Below are 13,148 nucleotides of genomic sequence, written 5' to 3'. Positions count from 1 at the left end.
TCCAGACCCCACTTCTTCTGTTTAGCTGCAAGGATGCTCTGTGATGAAGATATATCTCATAGCAGCAACACTATTTTTGTACTTATTGTCATGGAGGCAGGGAATTAACTTGTCTGAATCAGGAATTATAAAAAAAATAATTATTTTATTTTTCTGGAACTCCGCCCCCAAACTATATACAAAATTTAGTTTAGTGTATTAACAGATGCAGTTTGATCATGAATTTCTTCCAAAAGGATATTATAGATAAATTTAGATATTTAGGAAGTCAAGAAATGGAAAATGCTAAGCTATAAACACAGCAGCTTTACCCCACTATCAATCAGACTGAGCAGAAGATTAAGGGTAATACTCACAGAGGTGAGATAGGCATTTGACAATGATGCCTTGCTGGATTCCTCTGCAGGAGCAGCCTTCTGATGTTGCAGGCAATATCCAATAATAGAGATCCACACAGCAGAAGTCCAGCAGAGTCCGATGCTTCTGGGCATGCTGTGTTCACTACGTGAATTGCTGCTTGGCATGTCACTGGCCTGGTGCTTCTTGTGGCTGCAGCTGGGCTTATCCAGATTTCTAATGCACAGCACCAAGTCTTTTAGCTGCCAATCTGCCAGCTGCTTTAAGATGGTTTTGTGTTGCAAATCACCTGATTTAGCTCAGGTGTTGCAGGTCCCTGATTAGCTTGCTGTGGGAAATGTGGTCAAGGCCCCCAATGTGAATTATGCCAGAGACCCTTATTGATCATTCAGCTCTCAATATATCCCTCAGGGCCATAAGGCACACACTTACATATTAGCATAATTAGTCAAGGACAGCCCACTCTATCAGCATAAACCACACCTTGTTTTTCTCATTAATGAGGTGTCCATTATCTGTCCTTCCTGAGATAAGGTAGCCAGCAGCTGGTGGGAACCAAGGTCAGCATCTGCCTGTTATTATCCTTCTTCACTCCATTCCCACATCCTTCTTTGCTTTGCATTCCCACAGTTTTGGATATCCCTAGAGACAGGACTTGCCTGTACCACCTGTCTCTTGGGGATTGTGGCTATTTGGATTTCCAGTCGCCCTGTTTGTGTTGGTCCCTCCCCATATGTCTCCCGGGGGATATATGGGTGAACCTGTGCCACTAAGGAAATCTTTTGTGGCATAGACATGCTTGCGCATCCCCACAGCCTTGTCTGTGTGGGAACCACCAGACTGTCTCCCCGCAGAATTTCTGTCTCTGGGAGAGCCAAACCCAAACTGAAGTCTGTGAGCATTCAAGTCCATTAAAAGTTCAGTCGACATCATGACATGCTCCTGTGCATTTCTCACAATTGTCCTTTCAATTGTCTCTATGTTTTTCATTGCTTGGACCTGCAGGCTCGCTGTCAGTCCCTTCATGAGAGAGTGTAACTGCTCCGTATCCACTGGACCACTTAAGGGACAGTCATATTTTCTCTTGTCATATGTAGCCTGTAGACAGGCAAGTTTGTGGTGAGCTGTGAATAGCTCAGAGGAGCTGGTGACTTTTAACTTCATTGGCTCCCCTCTGTAAGCCGGGCGAAAACTGCTTGCTCAGTGAGCAGTTCAAGCTGTGAGACTGTGTGTACCCTCAGGCCTCGTCCCCCCAGTCTCCGGCTGCTTCTACTGAGTCTGAGAGGACTTAAGCCCCACCAGCTCAAGAAATTCCATAGACATATTCTGCCACTGAGTCTCCTGGCTTCCTTACGCATTTGGTTTGCAAGTCACTCAGATGAGTGACTGTGTACTGCTTTTTAATAGTGGTCACAGCATCACATCTACCTCCCTTAGTGTCTGAAATTTGGGGTTTTGTCAGGCTTCATGCTTTTTTGCCCCATAGTGTCCTCCTCAGCAGAGCTATCTTCTCCAGTCACTACAGGGGAGTCTCTCTCTGATTTGGACTTGGGCTTTTGTGCATTTTTTTAACTTTTTGCAGTGCAGGGACAGGCACAACAGAGTCATCTGAATCATCAGCAGCAGTGTCTCTTCTGCCCAATTTGCAGGGTTCTCTTCCCCCAAATTGTCCATTGGGACATTCTCTGCTTTTCTCCCCACTTCCTGCAGTTCCACATCACTTAGTTCATATGTAGAGAGGGGGTTGCTGAATGGGCATCTGAAGAAACTAGTTTTCCTTCCACCTGAGGTGTCAAGGCATCTGTGAGGCTTCTAGACTGCGCCAGCATGTTTTCCCAAATAGTCCGCCTCCTTGCCTTTTCCAAGGTCTGAATTATTTTCTCATAAATTTTGAATTCAATCTGTGCCAGGATCACCACTGAACCCAACACAATGGCATAATATTCTGCTGTGGACTCACAAATCACAGAGTCAGAATTCTCAGCTAATTTTTCTATGATTTTTCCTATTTTTTTACAATTTTGTTAAGCCCAAATTAAATCAACTCCTGAGATTATGTATCCTTTATTTGTGAAGAAATTCCACTATTGAACTACCCTGCACACTGTGCCACAATGTCATGGAGGCAGGGAATTAACGTGGCCAAGTCAGAAAATTAAAAAAAAAAAATCTATTTTCCTGGAACCCTGCCCCCCAAAGTATATGCAAAAATTAGTTTAGTTTATTAACAGATTCAGTTTACTCAGGAACTTCTTCCAAAATATATTATAGATAGATTTAGGTATTTAGGAAGTCAGGAAATGGAAAAGGCTAAGCTATAAACACAGCTTTACCCCACTATCAGCCATGCTAAGCAGAAGACTAAGGGAAGAGCATGTCTTATTCACAGAGGTGAGATAGGCATTTGGCAATGATCGCTTGCTAGATTCCTCTGCAGGATCAGCCTTCTGATGTTGCAGGCAATATTCAATAATAGAGATCCACACAGCAGAAGTCCGAGGTGAGTGGCATAGCTGCCAAACTCAGAAATGTCTCAAGCACTTCTTCCCAAGTGGGACGGTCATGGAATGATACTGCCTTCACAATGGCAATGTGTTGTGGAGGCAGGGAATTAATGTGGCCGAGTCAGGAATTTTTGTAGAAAAATAGAATTATTTTATTTTCCCGAAAACCCACCCCCAAAACTATATACAGAAATTAATTCAGTTTTAATTACCAGATTCAGTTCCTTTGAGAAAATCTACAGGATGCCATAGATAATGTGACTATTTTGGAAGTCAGAGGTTGTAAAAGGCTTGACCTATTAATGAATAGCATTTCACACTGAATAATAAAGCTGAGCCAAAATAAACTGACAGCCAGGCTGGTTGAAAAGGGTGGACTGCTGCTTGTCTTCTTGGATTCTCTTGCAGAAGCAGCAGGAGGGTCATTAAGACCTTAATAGGCATTAATGGGTGAAGCAGTCCTTTGAGCAGAGCGTTGGGCTCCTTCTGTAGAATCTGTCCAGGCGAGTGGGGGGGGAGAAGTCTCAGGCAGGCACTAACGCTCAGGCAGGCACAATCTCTAAGGCGGGAATGAACTCCAAGGTGGGAACCCTAAGAGCGGGAAGTCCCCCAATATTTATACCCTTCCTAGAAAAAGAGCAGAGTTACCACTTCCTAGGTGCGAAGACCACAGCCAGTTACAGCCTGATTCCAGCGCGGGCACTGCATGGAGCACCCCTCGTGCCTCAAGGGCCCCTTGCTCTCCCCCTTCACGCCTGCAGGGCAAGGCGGGGGGAAACAGGCACCTTTTCCTCTCCCATTCAAGCCACAGAGGGAGAGGAATTTAGGGGTATACAGGACTCCAGGACACAGGGGAGAGCCAAAACTGCTAGGGTCCCCAGTTTGGGAGGCAGCCAGGAAGTTGGCTACTGATATGGTCTGAGAGAGGGCAGTCCAGACACTGCTGGCACTCTCTCAAAGGACCCCAGGGCTTGCCAAGCCTGCAGGTTTGCACAGAAGGGTGCAAAGGTGGGGAGAACCATCCAAAAGCAGGGATGGGATAAAACCAAGAGCTGTTACAAAAGGTAAGAGCTGTCCAAAAGCAGGGATGGTCCAGTCATGGCAGGAACCTGTTCTTCACAGTGTCAGGGGACTCTCAAGGTGGGAACCCTCAAGGCAGGAACTCTTGCTCTGTTTACCCTTTTCTAGACAAAGTGCCCATTTACCGTTTATACTGGGCATGAAAACACAGCCAACCACCAGCTGAATTCCAGCATTGGCTTCCACACAGGTCAGCCCATGTGCAGAAAGGCATCTTTTGCTGCCCCCCCTTCAAGCCTGCAGGGCAGGGTCAGGAGAAGCAGTTTTCATGCCCTCTTCTCCCATTCAAACCCATGGAGTGGGAGGGAGAAGAATGGAGTTTGGGGTACTCTTGGACACTTATATCTCTGGAAAACTTAAATAGATGTACATTCAAATACCTGACTGGGGGTTCGATAACTCATGCCAAAATACAGGAATGTCATTACGCTAAAAGAACATGTGTATAGTTGGTCCTACATTTTATAAGCTTAGATTTATTGTCTTGAGAACGTTAAGAGATCTCCTATATTTTCAAGTGTCAGTGTAAAAATATGTGTTGCTGGAAGTACCATATGTATTTGCATAGCGGGCACATACACGTACATAGCTGAATATTAATACAAGTGTTTGTGTGAGCTTTCTTTTCTCAGTGAACCTCAGTTATCTGGCCTGACTGTCCTGGAAGTTTTAAAGCTGACTATTTGTGTTTCCTTTTCAACCCTAGTGGGCTGTGTAATTCTCTCAGTGACTGCAACAAGTCACCAAAATTTCCTTACTCTCAGCGACAAAACCCATCAGGAGGCAGTGAGAATGAGCCTGGACAGCCAGTCCGAAGGAGGTAAGAGCCTCAGGTTTCATTACTGTTAGCTTTTCACAGCAGAAAGCTTGAGATTCTCTATGCTCTTGTCTTCAGTAAAATCTCTTGTAAACACAACTGGGTCCTGAGAAAAGGAGTATTCTAGGGGGCAGTCAGAACAAAAACCCCAAACCTGAACAGGAATGCTGGACCTGCTTTTGGAAAGGAAGCTTTGATCAGACTTTTTGCTTGTGTGCTGTTCTGAATACAGGGAAAAATACATGAGAAGTTGCATTATTGGCATGTGCAAGGTCCTTCCCATGGCTATTTTTCCATGGTGAAGGAAAGGATTAATGGATGGTGCTTGCTCGACACTGAGCTTCTAATACAGGATATTGTTTTGATTTAAGTGCATTACTTTAAGTCCAACAAAGATTAAACGAATGAGCCATAAAGCTCTTTTCAGCAGTCCCATGTGTGAATTACTTTATGTTAGAGAGGATGGCACCAAAAATACAATTTTGAGATACATAATGTGCTGAATTGAGTAGAGAATTAAGATTACGTGGATTGAGATTCTGTGCTGTATGTCTTGGGGTACATCTAATATGTGAATTACAGGGACGGTTCTGTAGTGATACAATTTGAGAGACTACAGGTTACCTGGGGTGATTTGTCCTGATGAGAAATTGCTTCTGTTGCTGAGGTATTCTGATGCTGTGGTCTGTTGTCAAGACAGTCACAGCTAGTGTGCCATTTTCGTCACAGTCTTCTAGGACTACCTTACAAACAAGCACTTGGGAGTTATGTCTCCTTCTAAAATCTCTAAACGCTCTTTGGCATTCAAAGCCAGGGTTTGCCGAAAGGTCTCTGACAATGCAACTATGTCTACCTATGAGGAAAACTAGTTTGATGTGGAGCTTTTATATTTATCAGGTTCCTGAGGTGCTCCAGACTTTTTATCTACTATTGGACGCTAAAGGCGTGAGTGAAGAAACACCCATGTTACATGCTTAGTGCCCTCGTGCCTCATTTAAAGAAAATTAGTGTAGCTGTAAGTCAATAGATTTATGTTGATTTACCCTGTTGGACAGGACTCTTTTAAGTGTTATTACCAGTGTGCTTTCTGAATTGGTGATCAAAGGCCTTGTCTGGCATTGTACAAACAAAAATATGGAGTGTAAAAAAGTATGCAGTGCAAAAGTGTCTTGTACACTAAGACATTTTTTGAGGTGCAAAGTGCTTATTATCAAGGATTTGCATTTGGCTTGTCTACTTCGTGGACAGTTGGTCCTGTCAATAGCAAGTTTTGTCATGGGCCACCACACCAATAAAGTTATTGGAAAGTCTTACTTCATATGTGAGATTTTGAAGACTGACAGTAGTAGATTCTAACCTATATATTTCCAATCTTGGTTTTATTAATGCTTTTTCATTTTTCAGCTGTTGAATAACAGTAGCTGTGTTTCTTATGCTGTCTCTACTGGAATTAAAAACAGGATTTGCTACAAGCAGTAAGAAACTCTGAAGCCAGCATGTTATGCTTAATCTTGCATGTCAGGGATTTGCAGTGAGAGCTTGAATGGATTCCTGCCTTCAAAACGTATTGTAGAGGTTTTCTGGAAAGTTTATAAACAAGCACATGCCTTTTTTTCCCCACTGCCTTAAATATTACTGAAAACCCCAAATCCTTTGTAAAGTTGGTGTGTTGGTTCTTTTTAGAAGTAGGAGGTTTTGTGCTTTTGTGTTCAGTGACTGTTATAAATTTTCAAATTTAATATAGAGATATAGGAAAATATCCAACTTTATTTTCTGTTCCAAATGAAAAAAAAAAAAAAAAACCCAAAAAAACAAACCCCCCAGAACAATAAACTATTTACAGCTTGTTAAAAGTTTGAATACCCAGTTGGGAATTATTTACACAAAATGTACAGCAGGGATTTTTTAAAGCAGTTTAGGGAAGGGATAAAGAAACATAAATATCTATATACTACACACAATTCAGATCAGAAGGTGAGGAGCAGCAATTGCCACTGCCAGCCACAAGATGGATTCCCTTTGCCCTTGAATGAGACTATTGGTGGGAAACCCAGACACTCCAATTAATTTAGTAGCCAAATTTACTCACAGAATAACATCTGATCATTCCCAAGATACTGTGTTGAGGTATTAATCAAAGAAATTATAATCCCAAATGGCATTCTCAGTGCAACCACAATACAAAGAAGGTAGCAGGAGCTGAGTATGCTGCCAAAATGGGAAGTAAAAGGTGGGAGCCATGTGTCCTCGGGTAGCTAGTCGGCAATACAGAACCAGCAGCAGGTGGAGAAGCAGAGCCTGAAAGTACATGAAGTCAGGCCCTCCCAGAGCAGACCCCTTCAATCACCCTTTGAGACAAAACAGACCACTGGCAGGAGAGAAATTTGAGACCTAGCCAGTCAAAGAGGGCTCTGGTGTTGCAAACACGTCTGGGGCTGTTTCCCCCTGTCAGGACACTCCTCCCCGGTGCCTGTGGGCAGTTTTGTGTTGAATTTCAGGAGGTTAATAATTACTATCTCTATTGCAGACTCTCATGTCACACAGAACATGACTTACATTCAAATATAAACAAGAACGGTAACAGTTATGAGTCCATTTAGCCCTGGTTTGGGTGCTTCTTCCTTTTGTCCACCCTGTTGATGGGTTGATTTCTGGGCATGGATCCCTTGGACCTAAGATCTGAGGAAAAACAGTAGCCATAGTGGTGGAAGCCTGGATTTTCAGTCAATAGTCCAGCACAATCCACCTGGCACTGGTATGATATGTCTTGTCATTATTGTCAGTTGTCTCCCAGGCATGCAAGCCTCTCAATTTGGCTATTGTTAGGGGAACTACACCAATTGCTGTTAGCTTTACTAGTACTGACTGGCCCACTTGCATTTGTAGCAGTGATGGTGGTGTACTTCCTGTAGGCCTGTCTAGCACATGGTTTGCGTGAGCTGTTGGTTCAGCTGGACACAATGCCTTTATTTTGGGGCTTCCATAACTACCCCAGTGGTTGCTAATGGTGAAGACTGCATGAGCCAATCATGTGTCCCAATAGCATTTGGAAACACTTGCATGCTTTTTGATAAGGCCATTTGTCCTTTCCACTGTGCCACTTCCCTGGGGATAATATGGGGTATGGAATATCCATTTAACCCCCTCACCTTGGGCCCAGTTTTGCACCAAGGTAGCAGTAAAGTGTGATCCATTGTCACTTTGAATACACTCAGACATCGACAGGATACTGAGGCAGTGTCTCAGGGCTGCAATAGTTTGGCCTCTGGTAGCTGTATCGGTTGCTATGGCCATGGTCAAACCCGAGAACACTTTGACTCTTACCAATATATACCTTTTTCCATGAGATGACTTTAGGGGCCTGTATAGTCCACTTGCCACATGTTCCAGAGGGTCTTATCCTGTTTGATATGCTGGACTGGGGCAAGGTTAGGATGATTGGCTTTCAGCCTTATCCTGCACTGTGGACAAGCTGAAATAATTGTCTCACATGTTGTTATGGAGACAGGCCAACCACAAGAGCAGCACTCATAGTAGAGGTCTGATCTTCCTGAATGCTCTCTTTTAATATGGAGCCATTAAGCCAGACTTTTCCTATCTTTTCTCCCAGTGCTAACCATATTTATCCTGGCCAGATGATCCACCTTCTGATTCCATGCAGCAGCAGAAGTATCTCTTTTGAAGTGGGCTTTGACCCATCCCACCTTGATGGGTCTTGACTGGCTGATTTCCAACAGTCTTTGACAGCCTTCAGCCCTCCAGACATTGGTGTGGCCTGCCTGCCCCTCGCCTCCCACTGGCCCCTTTAAAGGTTGTGTAAGAATTACTGTAGCCTCTGCACCGTTCTCTGCGACCAGCTTTAGAGCATGCACTTTCCCTACTTGGGCACTACTCTCACCCTCCTCAATGACTGTTTTGGCCACGCTAATCTCCAAGGCTGTGGCCTTGTAATGCCATTTCTCTCCCAGATGGTGGGAGGATGCATCTGTGAACCACATTCCCATGGTGTCAGAGTCCCTGGTCATTTCAGGGACTACCTGAATTGGTGATGGCCTGTAGGATTGGCCTAGCAGAGTCATGTCTGAATTAATGTGCTGTTGCAATTCGGACACTTTAGACAGGCATTCTCTCAACGGCATAAGGTGTCCAATCCCAGCCTAACAGGTTTACCATTTTCTCATGGTAGCCTTCTGGGCTAATCCCAGAGTTCCTGTGAGGACTGCATTCATCAGAGAGAAAAGGGCCATGCACTATTATGTCGTGTGTAATTCACAGCTTCTCTGCCTCTTTGACAGCTCTGCTAAGGGAGAGTAGTCCCTTTTCCCATTCCAAGTATCTTTGCCCAGTATCTTTGAATGCTGTTGACAAGAACAAAAGGGCTCTACTTGGGCCACTGTGTCCCTTTTGGAATATCCCACAGTAGGAGAAGTGCTCTGAAAGACCCATTTGGCCCTTAGAGTATCTCATAGGTGTAAAGGGCCCAATTTGTGAAAAGCTTTGAATTCATCCTTTAAGACGTTCAAGCTATCAGAATGCCTTGGTGTCCAATCTCAGACTTTGTACCCCTTTATCAAATCGTAAACAGGCCATGCTATTATGGAGAAGCCTGGAATATGTTTTGTCCAATAGCTAAAGGTACCTAGCAACTGCTGCAATTCCTTTTTGTTATTGGGTATCTGGCCCCTCTCTATGGATTCCAGGACATCATCTGACACCACCACTGCGCATGCCACCCACCAGGAACCAAGAAATTTGACTTCCTGGCTTGGGCCTTGACACTTATTGGGTGGTAGCTGCAACCCATTTTTGTTAGCAATTCCCAGATGGCTACTGCAGCTAAGCCAACCTGGTCCCTGTTGTCCCCACCAATCAGAATGTTGTCTTTGTATTGATAGACAATGATACCCTGTGGGACCATGACAGTGTCTAGTAAAGCTGCCAAGGCATTGTGTGCAATGGTAGATGAGTGTTTGTAGCCCTGTGGGAGGTGATTGAATGTGTACTGAATACCTTACCAGGTGAAGGCAAGATGGGCCTTGTCTTCCTCTTGCAGCAGGATCATAAAGAGCATGTCCTTGATGTCCATCACTGCCATCGAGGTGTGGGACACTGCTTGAATGGCTGTCACCACAGAAGTCAGGCTACAGACTGCTGATGCAAGGGAGTCTGTGTTGGCATTCAGTCATCTATAGTCAATCGTAAGTGGCCACTGCCCATCCAATTTCCTTTCTGGCCAAATTGGGGAGTTATGTGAGGAATGAGTTCTGGTGATGATTTGCCTTTTCTCCAGATCCAAGATCACTTCCAAGATGCCTTGTCTGGCTGTCACTGGTGGGGGTGTTATGGAGGGGTAATTAATGAATGTGAGATTATGTTTTACCAAAATTAATATTGTTTATTAATTTTGATGTTCAGAACTCTTGCCATTCCCGACCACTAATTTTAATAATACTCAGTTCTTTGCATGGTCATGGAAACATTATACAGAAGAATAACTAGATCTAGAAATAACAAGCAAAAATATAAAAACAGTAGTTGAACTGGAAGTGAAGGTTCCTGTGATCAGTATACTGCTTGTGGTAAATATACTGCTGGTCCACTAGATGGACTTAAGGAGCGCCTTTCTGCTTACAGCAGAAGGCTAGGTACATTACAAGAGGCTTTAAGTATTTACTCACAAAATATCTCCCTACTTGCCGGGAGCTTCTGACAGTACCCATACCACTTCCAGGGAATTTTTTGGTCTTGTCAGTTACTAAGAATTCTGATTCTTCCCAGGCTTCACAGAGTGCTGGGAAAAGGAGGCAGACAATCTCTGGCCTTGTCTTGGCTTCTCTAGATGATTTATGTATCTCCAAGACTTCCTATCTTGGCAGGAGACTTTTGGGTATAGGCAGGATGTCTTGCTATGTGCAATCTCAGCACAATGTCACGCTGGCTATGCAGGCCAATTGCATGGAGCCTGTTTCTGGTAAACTTGAGGCAGTGGAATTTACAGGAAGTTCAGGAGAGAAATAGAGGCAGGCAATAGCAAGCAGCAAGCAAGCACAAATACAGCCTCAGAGCACGTTATGTTCGCCTGCTCATCTCTTTTTATCAATACAGTCCAAGACTAATGGGCCTTTGGACACAGAATAGCCAATCATAATGGCAGTTAGCCAAGCCTGACCATATTAGCTGAAACCATAGACTGGTTCTACACAAATTTGGGAAAAACATAGTGTCATGGAGGCAAGGAATTAACGTGGCCAAGTCAGGAATTATAAAAAATGTAATTATTTTATTTTCCTGAAACCCTGCCCTCAAAACTATATTCAAAAATTAATTTAGTTTATTAACAGATTCAGTTCACTTGAGAATTTCTTCCAAAAAGTATTGTGGATAAATCTAGACATTTAGGAAGTCAGGAAATGGAAAAGGCTGAGCTATAAACACAGGCTGAGCACTATCAATCAGGCTGAGCAGAAGATTAAGGGAATAATGTGTCTTACAGAGGTGAGATAGGCATTTGGCAATGATCGCTTGCTGGATTCCTTGGGAGGAGCAGTCTTCTGACATAGCAGGCAATATCCAATAAGAGAGATCCACACAGCAGAAGTCCGAGGTGACTGGCAGAGCCACCAAACTCAGAAATATCTTGAGTATTTCTTCCTGAGTGTGATGGTCTTATAACAATGCTGCCTTCGCAATGGCAGGGGAGAGCCAAAATTGCTAGGGTCCCCCAGTCTGGGAGGCATCCAGGAAATTGGCTACTGATATGGTCTGAGAGAGTGCAGTCCAGATACCACTGTCTCTCTCTCAAAGGATCCCAGGGCTTGCCAAGCCTGCTAGTTTGCACAGAAGGGTGCAAAGGTGGGGAGAATCATCCAAAAGCAGGGACGAGGTAACACCAAAAGCCATGCAAAAGATAGGAGCTGTCCCTAAGTGGAGACAGTCCAGTCACAGCCGAAACCTGTCCTTCGCAGTGTCAGGAGACTCTCAAGGCATAATCCCTCAAGGCAGGAGCCCTCAATGTGGGAACCTTTGCTATCCTTTTCTAGACCAAGTGTCCATTTACCATTTATACTGGGCATGAAAATGCAGCCAACCAGCTGGATTCCAGTGCGGGCTTCCACATGGGTCCACCCACGTGCAGAAAGGTATCTTTTTCTGCCCCCCTTCAAGCTTGCAGGGCAGGGGAGGAAGCAGGTTTTCACACTTTTCTTCCCCCTTCAAACCCATGGAGTGAAAAGGAGAAGAGAGGAATTTGCGATACTTCTGGACACATAGGCCTTACAAGGCAGGCACAAGCTAAGCATGTGTTCCTTATTTACCACAGGAGCAGAACAAGTCTGGACAGGCCAGAGTCCCTAGACTCAGTGGCTTCAGGTTCTTTGTCCTCTTTCCCACAGTTGCTTCTCCCCAGAATAGAAGGAAAGAGAAGAAAAACATGCCTGGGCAAGCCAGGGTATGTATAAGCCTATTTTGGACTTCTTAGGCCTACCACGACAAGGGAATACTGGGTAATGCATGTGGTGCTGGAAGGAGGTAAAGCTGGAGCGGCCTGTAGAGCATAGACCTGAACAGTTTTTACCTTACTGCCTTCCACCCTGTACGATCCAAAGCTCCACAGTGAACCACTGGGGAGGTGCCATATTTTCCAGCCAGAAATTGAATCACAAAATACTCCCCTGGTAAAGGCTTAGAGTAACCTGCACTATGGTACTGTGCTTGTCCCCTGGGAGCCGTAGCCTTGTCTGGGCCAAATGGCAAAAGTCAGGTGTTCCTGTAACACCATGAATTTTAATCCACTTTCGGGATGGTAATGTTCCTAGACACTTGGCTTCTTGCTCATTTAGAATGCTAATTTGTGCCACAGTGTCAATATGAAATTTAAGAGCAGTTTGTGTTGGCCCTTTTTGAATTAAAACAGAGGGTTCCATATTTTCAGACCATTGCAAATCATGTCTGAAGTGGTGAGAGAGACCTGAAGCAATCACCACTGTATTTAGTTTTTTTGGAATGTCCTTGGGGCTCTGGTGTTGCTGAAGAAATGGATTAGCCTCTTTGCTTGGAACAGTAGGCAAGTTAGTGTGAGGGAGGCTGCTGCAATCTTTGTTTGGCTGTTTTCATTTTTCACGGTGTGTACTATATTCCTGATTTGCCACTTTGACAATGTCCTTAAGCAAGGCTCAGATATTCCCAATGCGAGTGCCTGCTGCAGTTCTTGGGTGATGAGTAGGAGTGTTGGAATTCTTGGGAAAGGCTGTTTCCTCTTTGGTTGTAACCTCTTCCTTGGACTTCTCTACTGTAATGCCTGTTCTGTTCAGGGCTGCCATGGGAGCTAACCTGGGGATGTCTTGGCTGGACGTACTTCCTATGTCTTACCACATGGTGGCATTGTGTGGCTG

The 13,148-nt window shown here is 44.4% G+C and overlaps 1 protein-coding gene across 1 annotated transcript in view; it reads left to right on the top strand.

The window, feature by feature from the left end:
• EPB41L4A (erythrocyte membrane protein band 4.1 like 4A) overlaps positions 1-13,148 on the top strand; it is a 202,396-nt gene that overhangs the window by 165,268 nt on the left and 23,980 nt on the right. Inside the window, 1 exon segment of the mRNA XM_064140738.1 lies at positions 4,648-4,761. Coding sequence (XP_063996808.1) covers positions 4,648-4,761 — 114 coding nt within the window.

Source organism: Pogoniulus pusillus, chromosome Z (assembly GCF_015220805.1).
Source record: "Pogoniulus pusillus isolate bPogPus1 chromosome Z, bPogPus1.pri, whole genome shotgun sequence".
In the NCBI taxonomy this organism is placed as follows: Eukaryota; Metazoa; Chordata; class Aves; order Piciformes; family Lybiidae; genus Pogoniulus; species Pogoniulus pusillus.
This window is presented reverse-complemented; position numbering and strand designations above follow the sequence as displayed.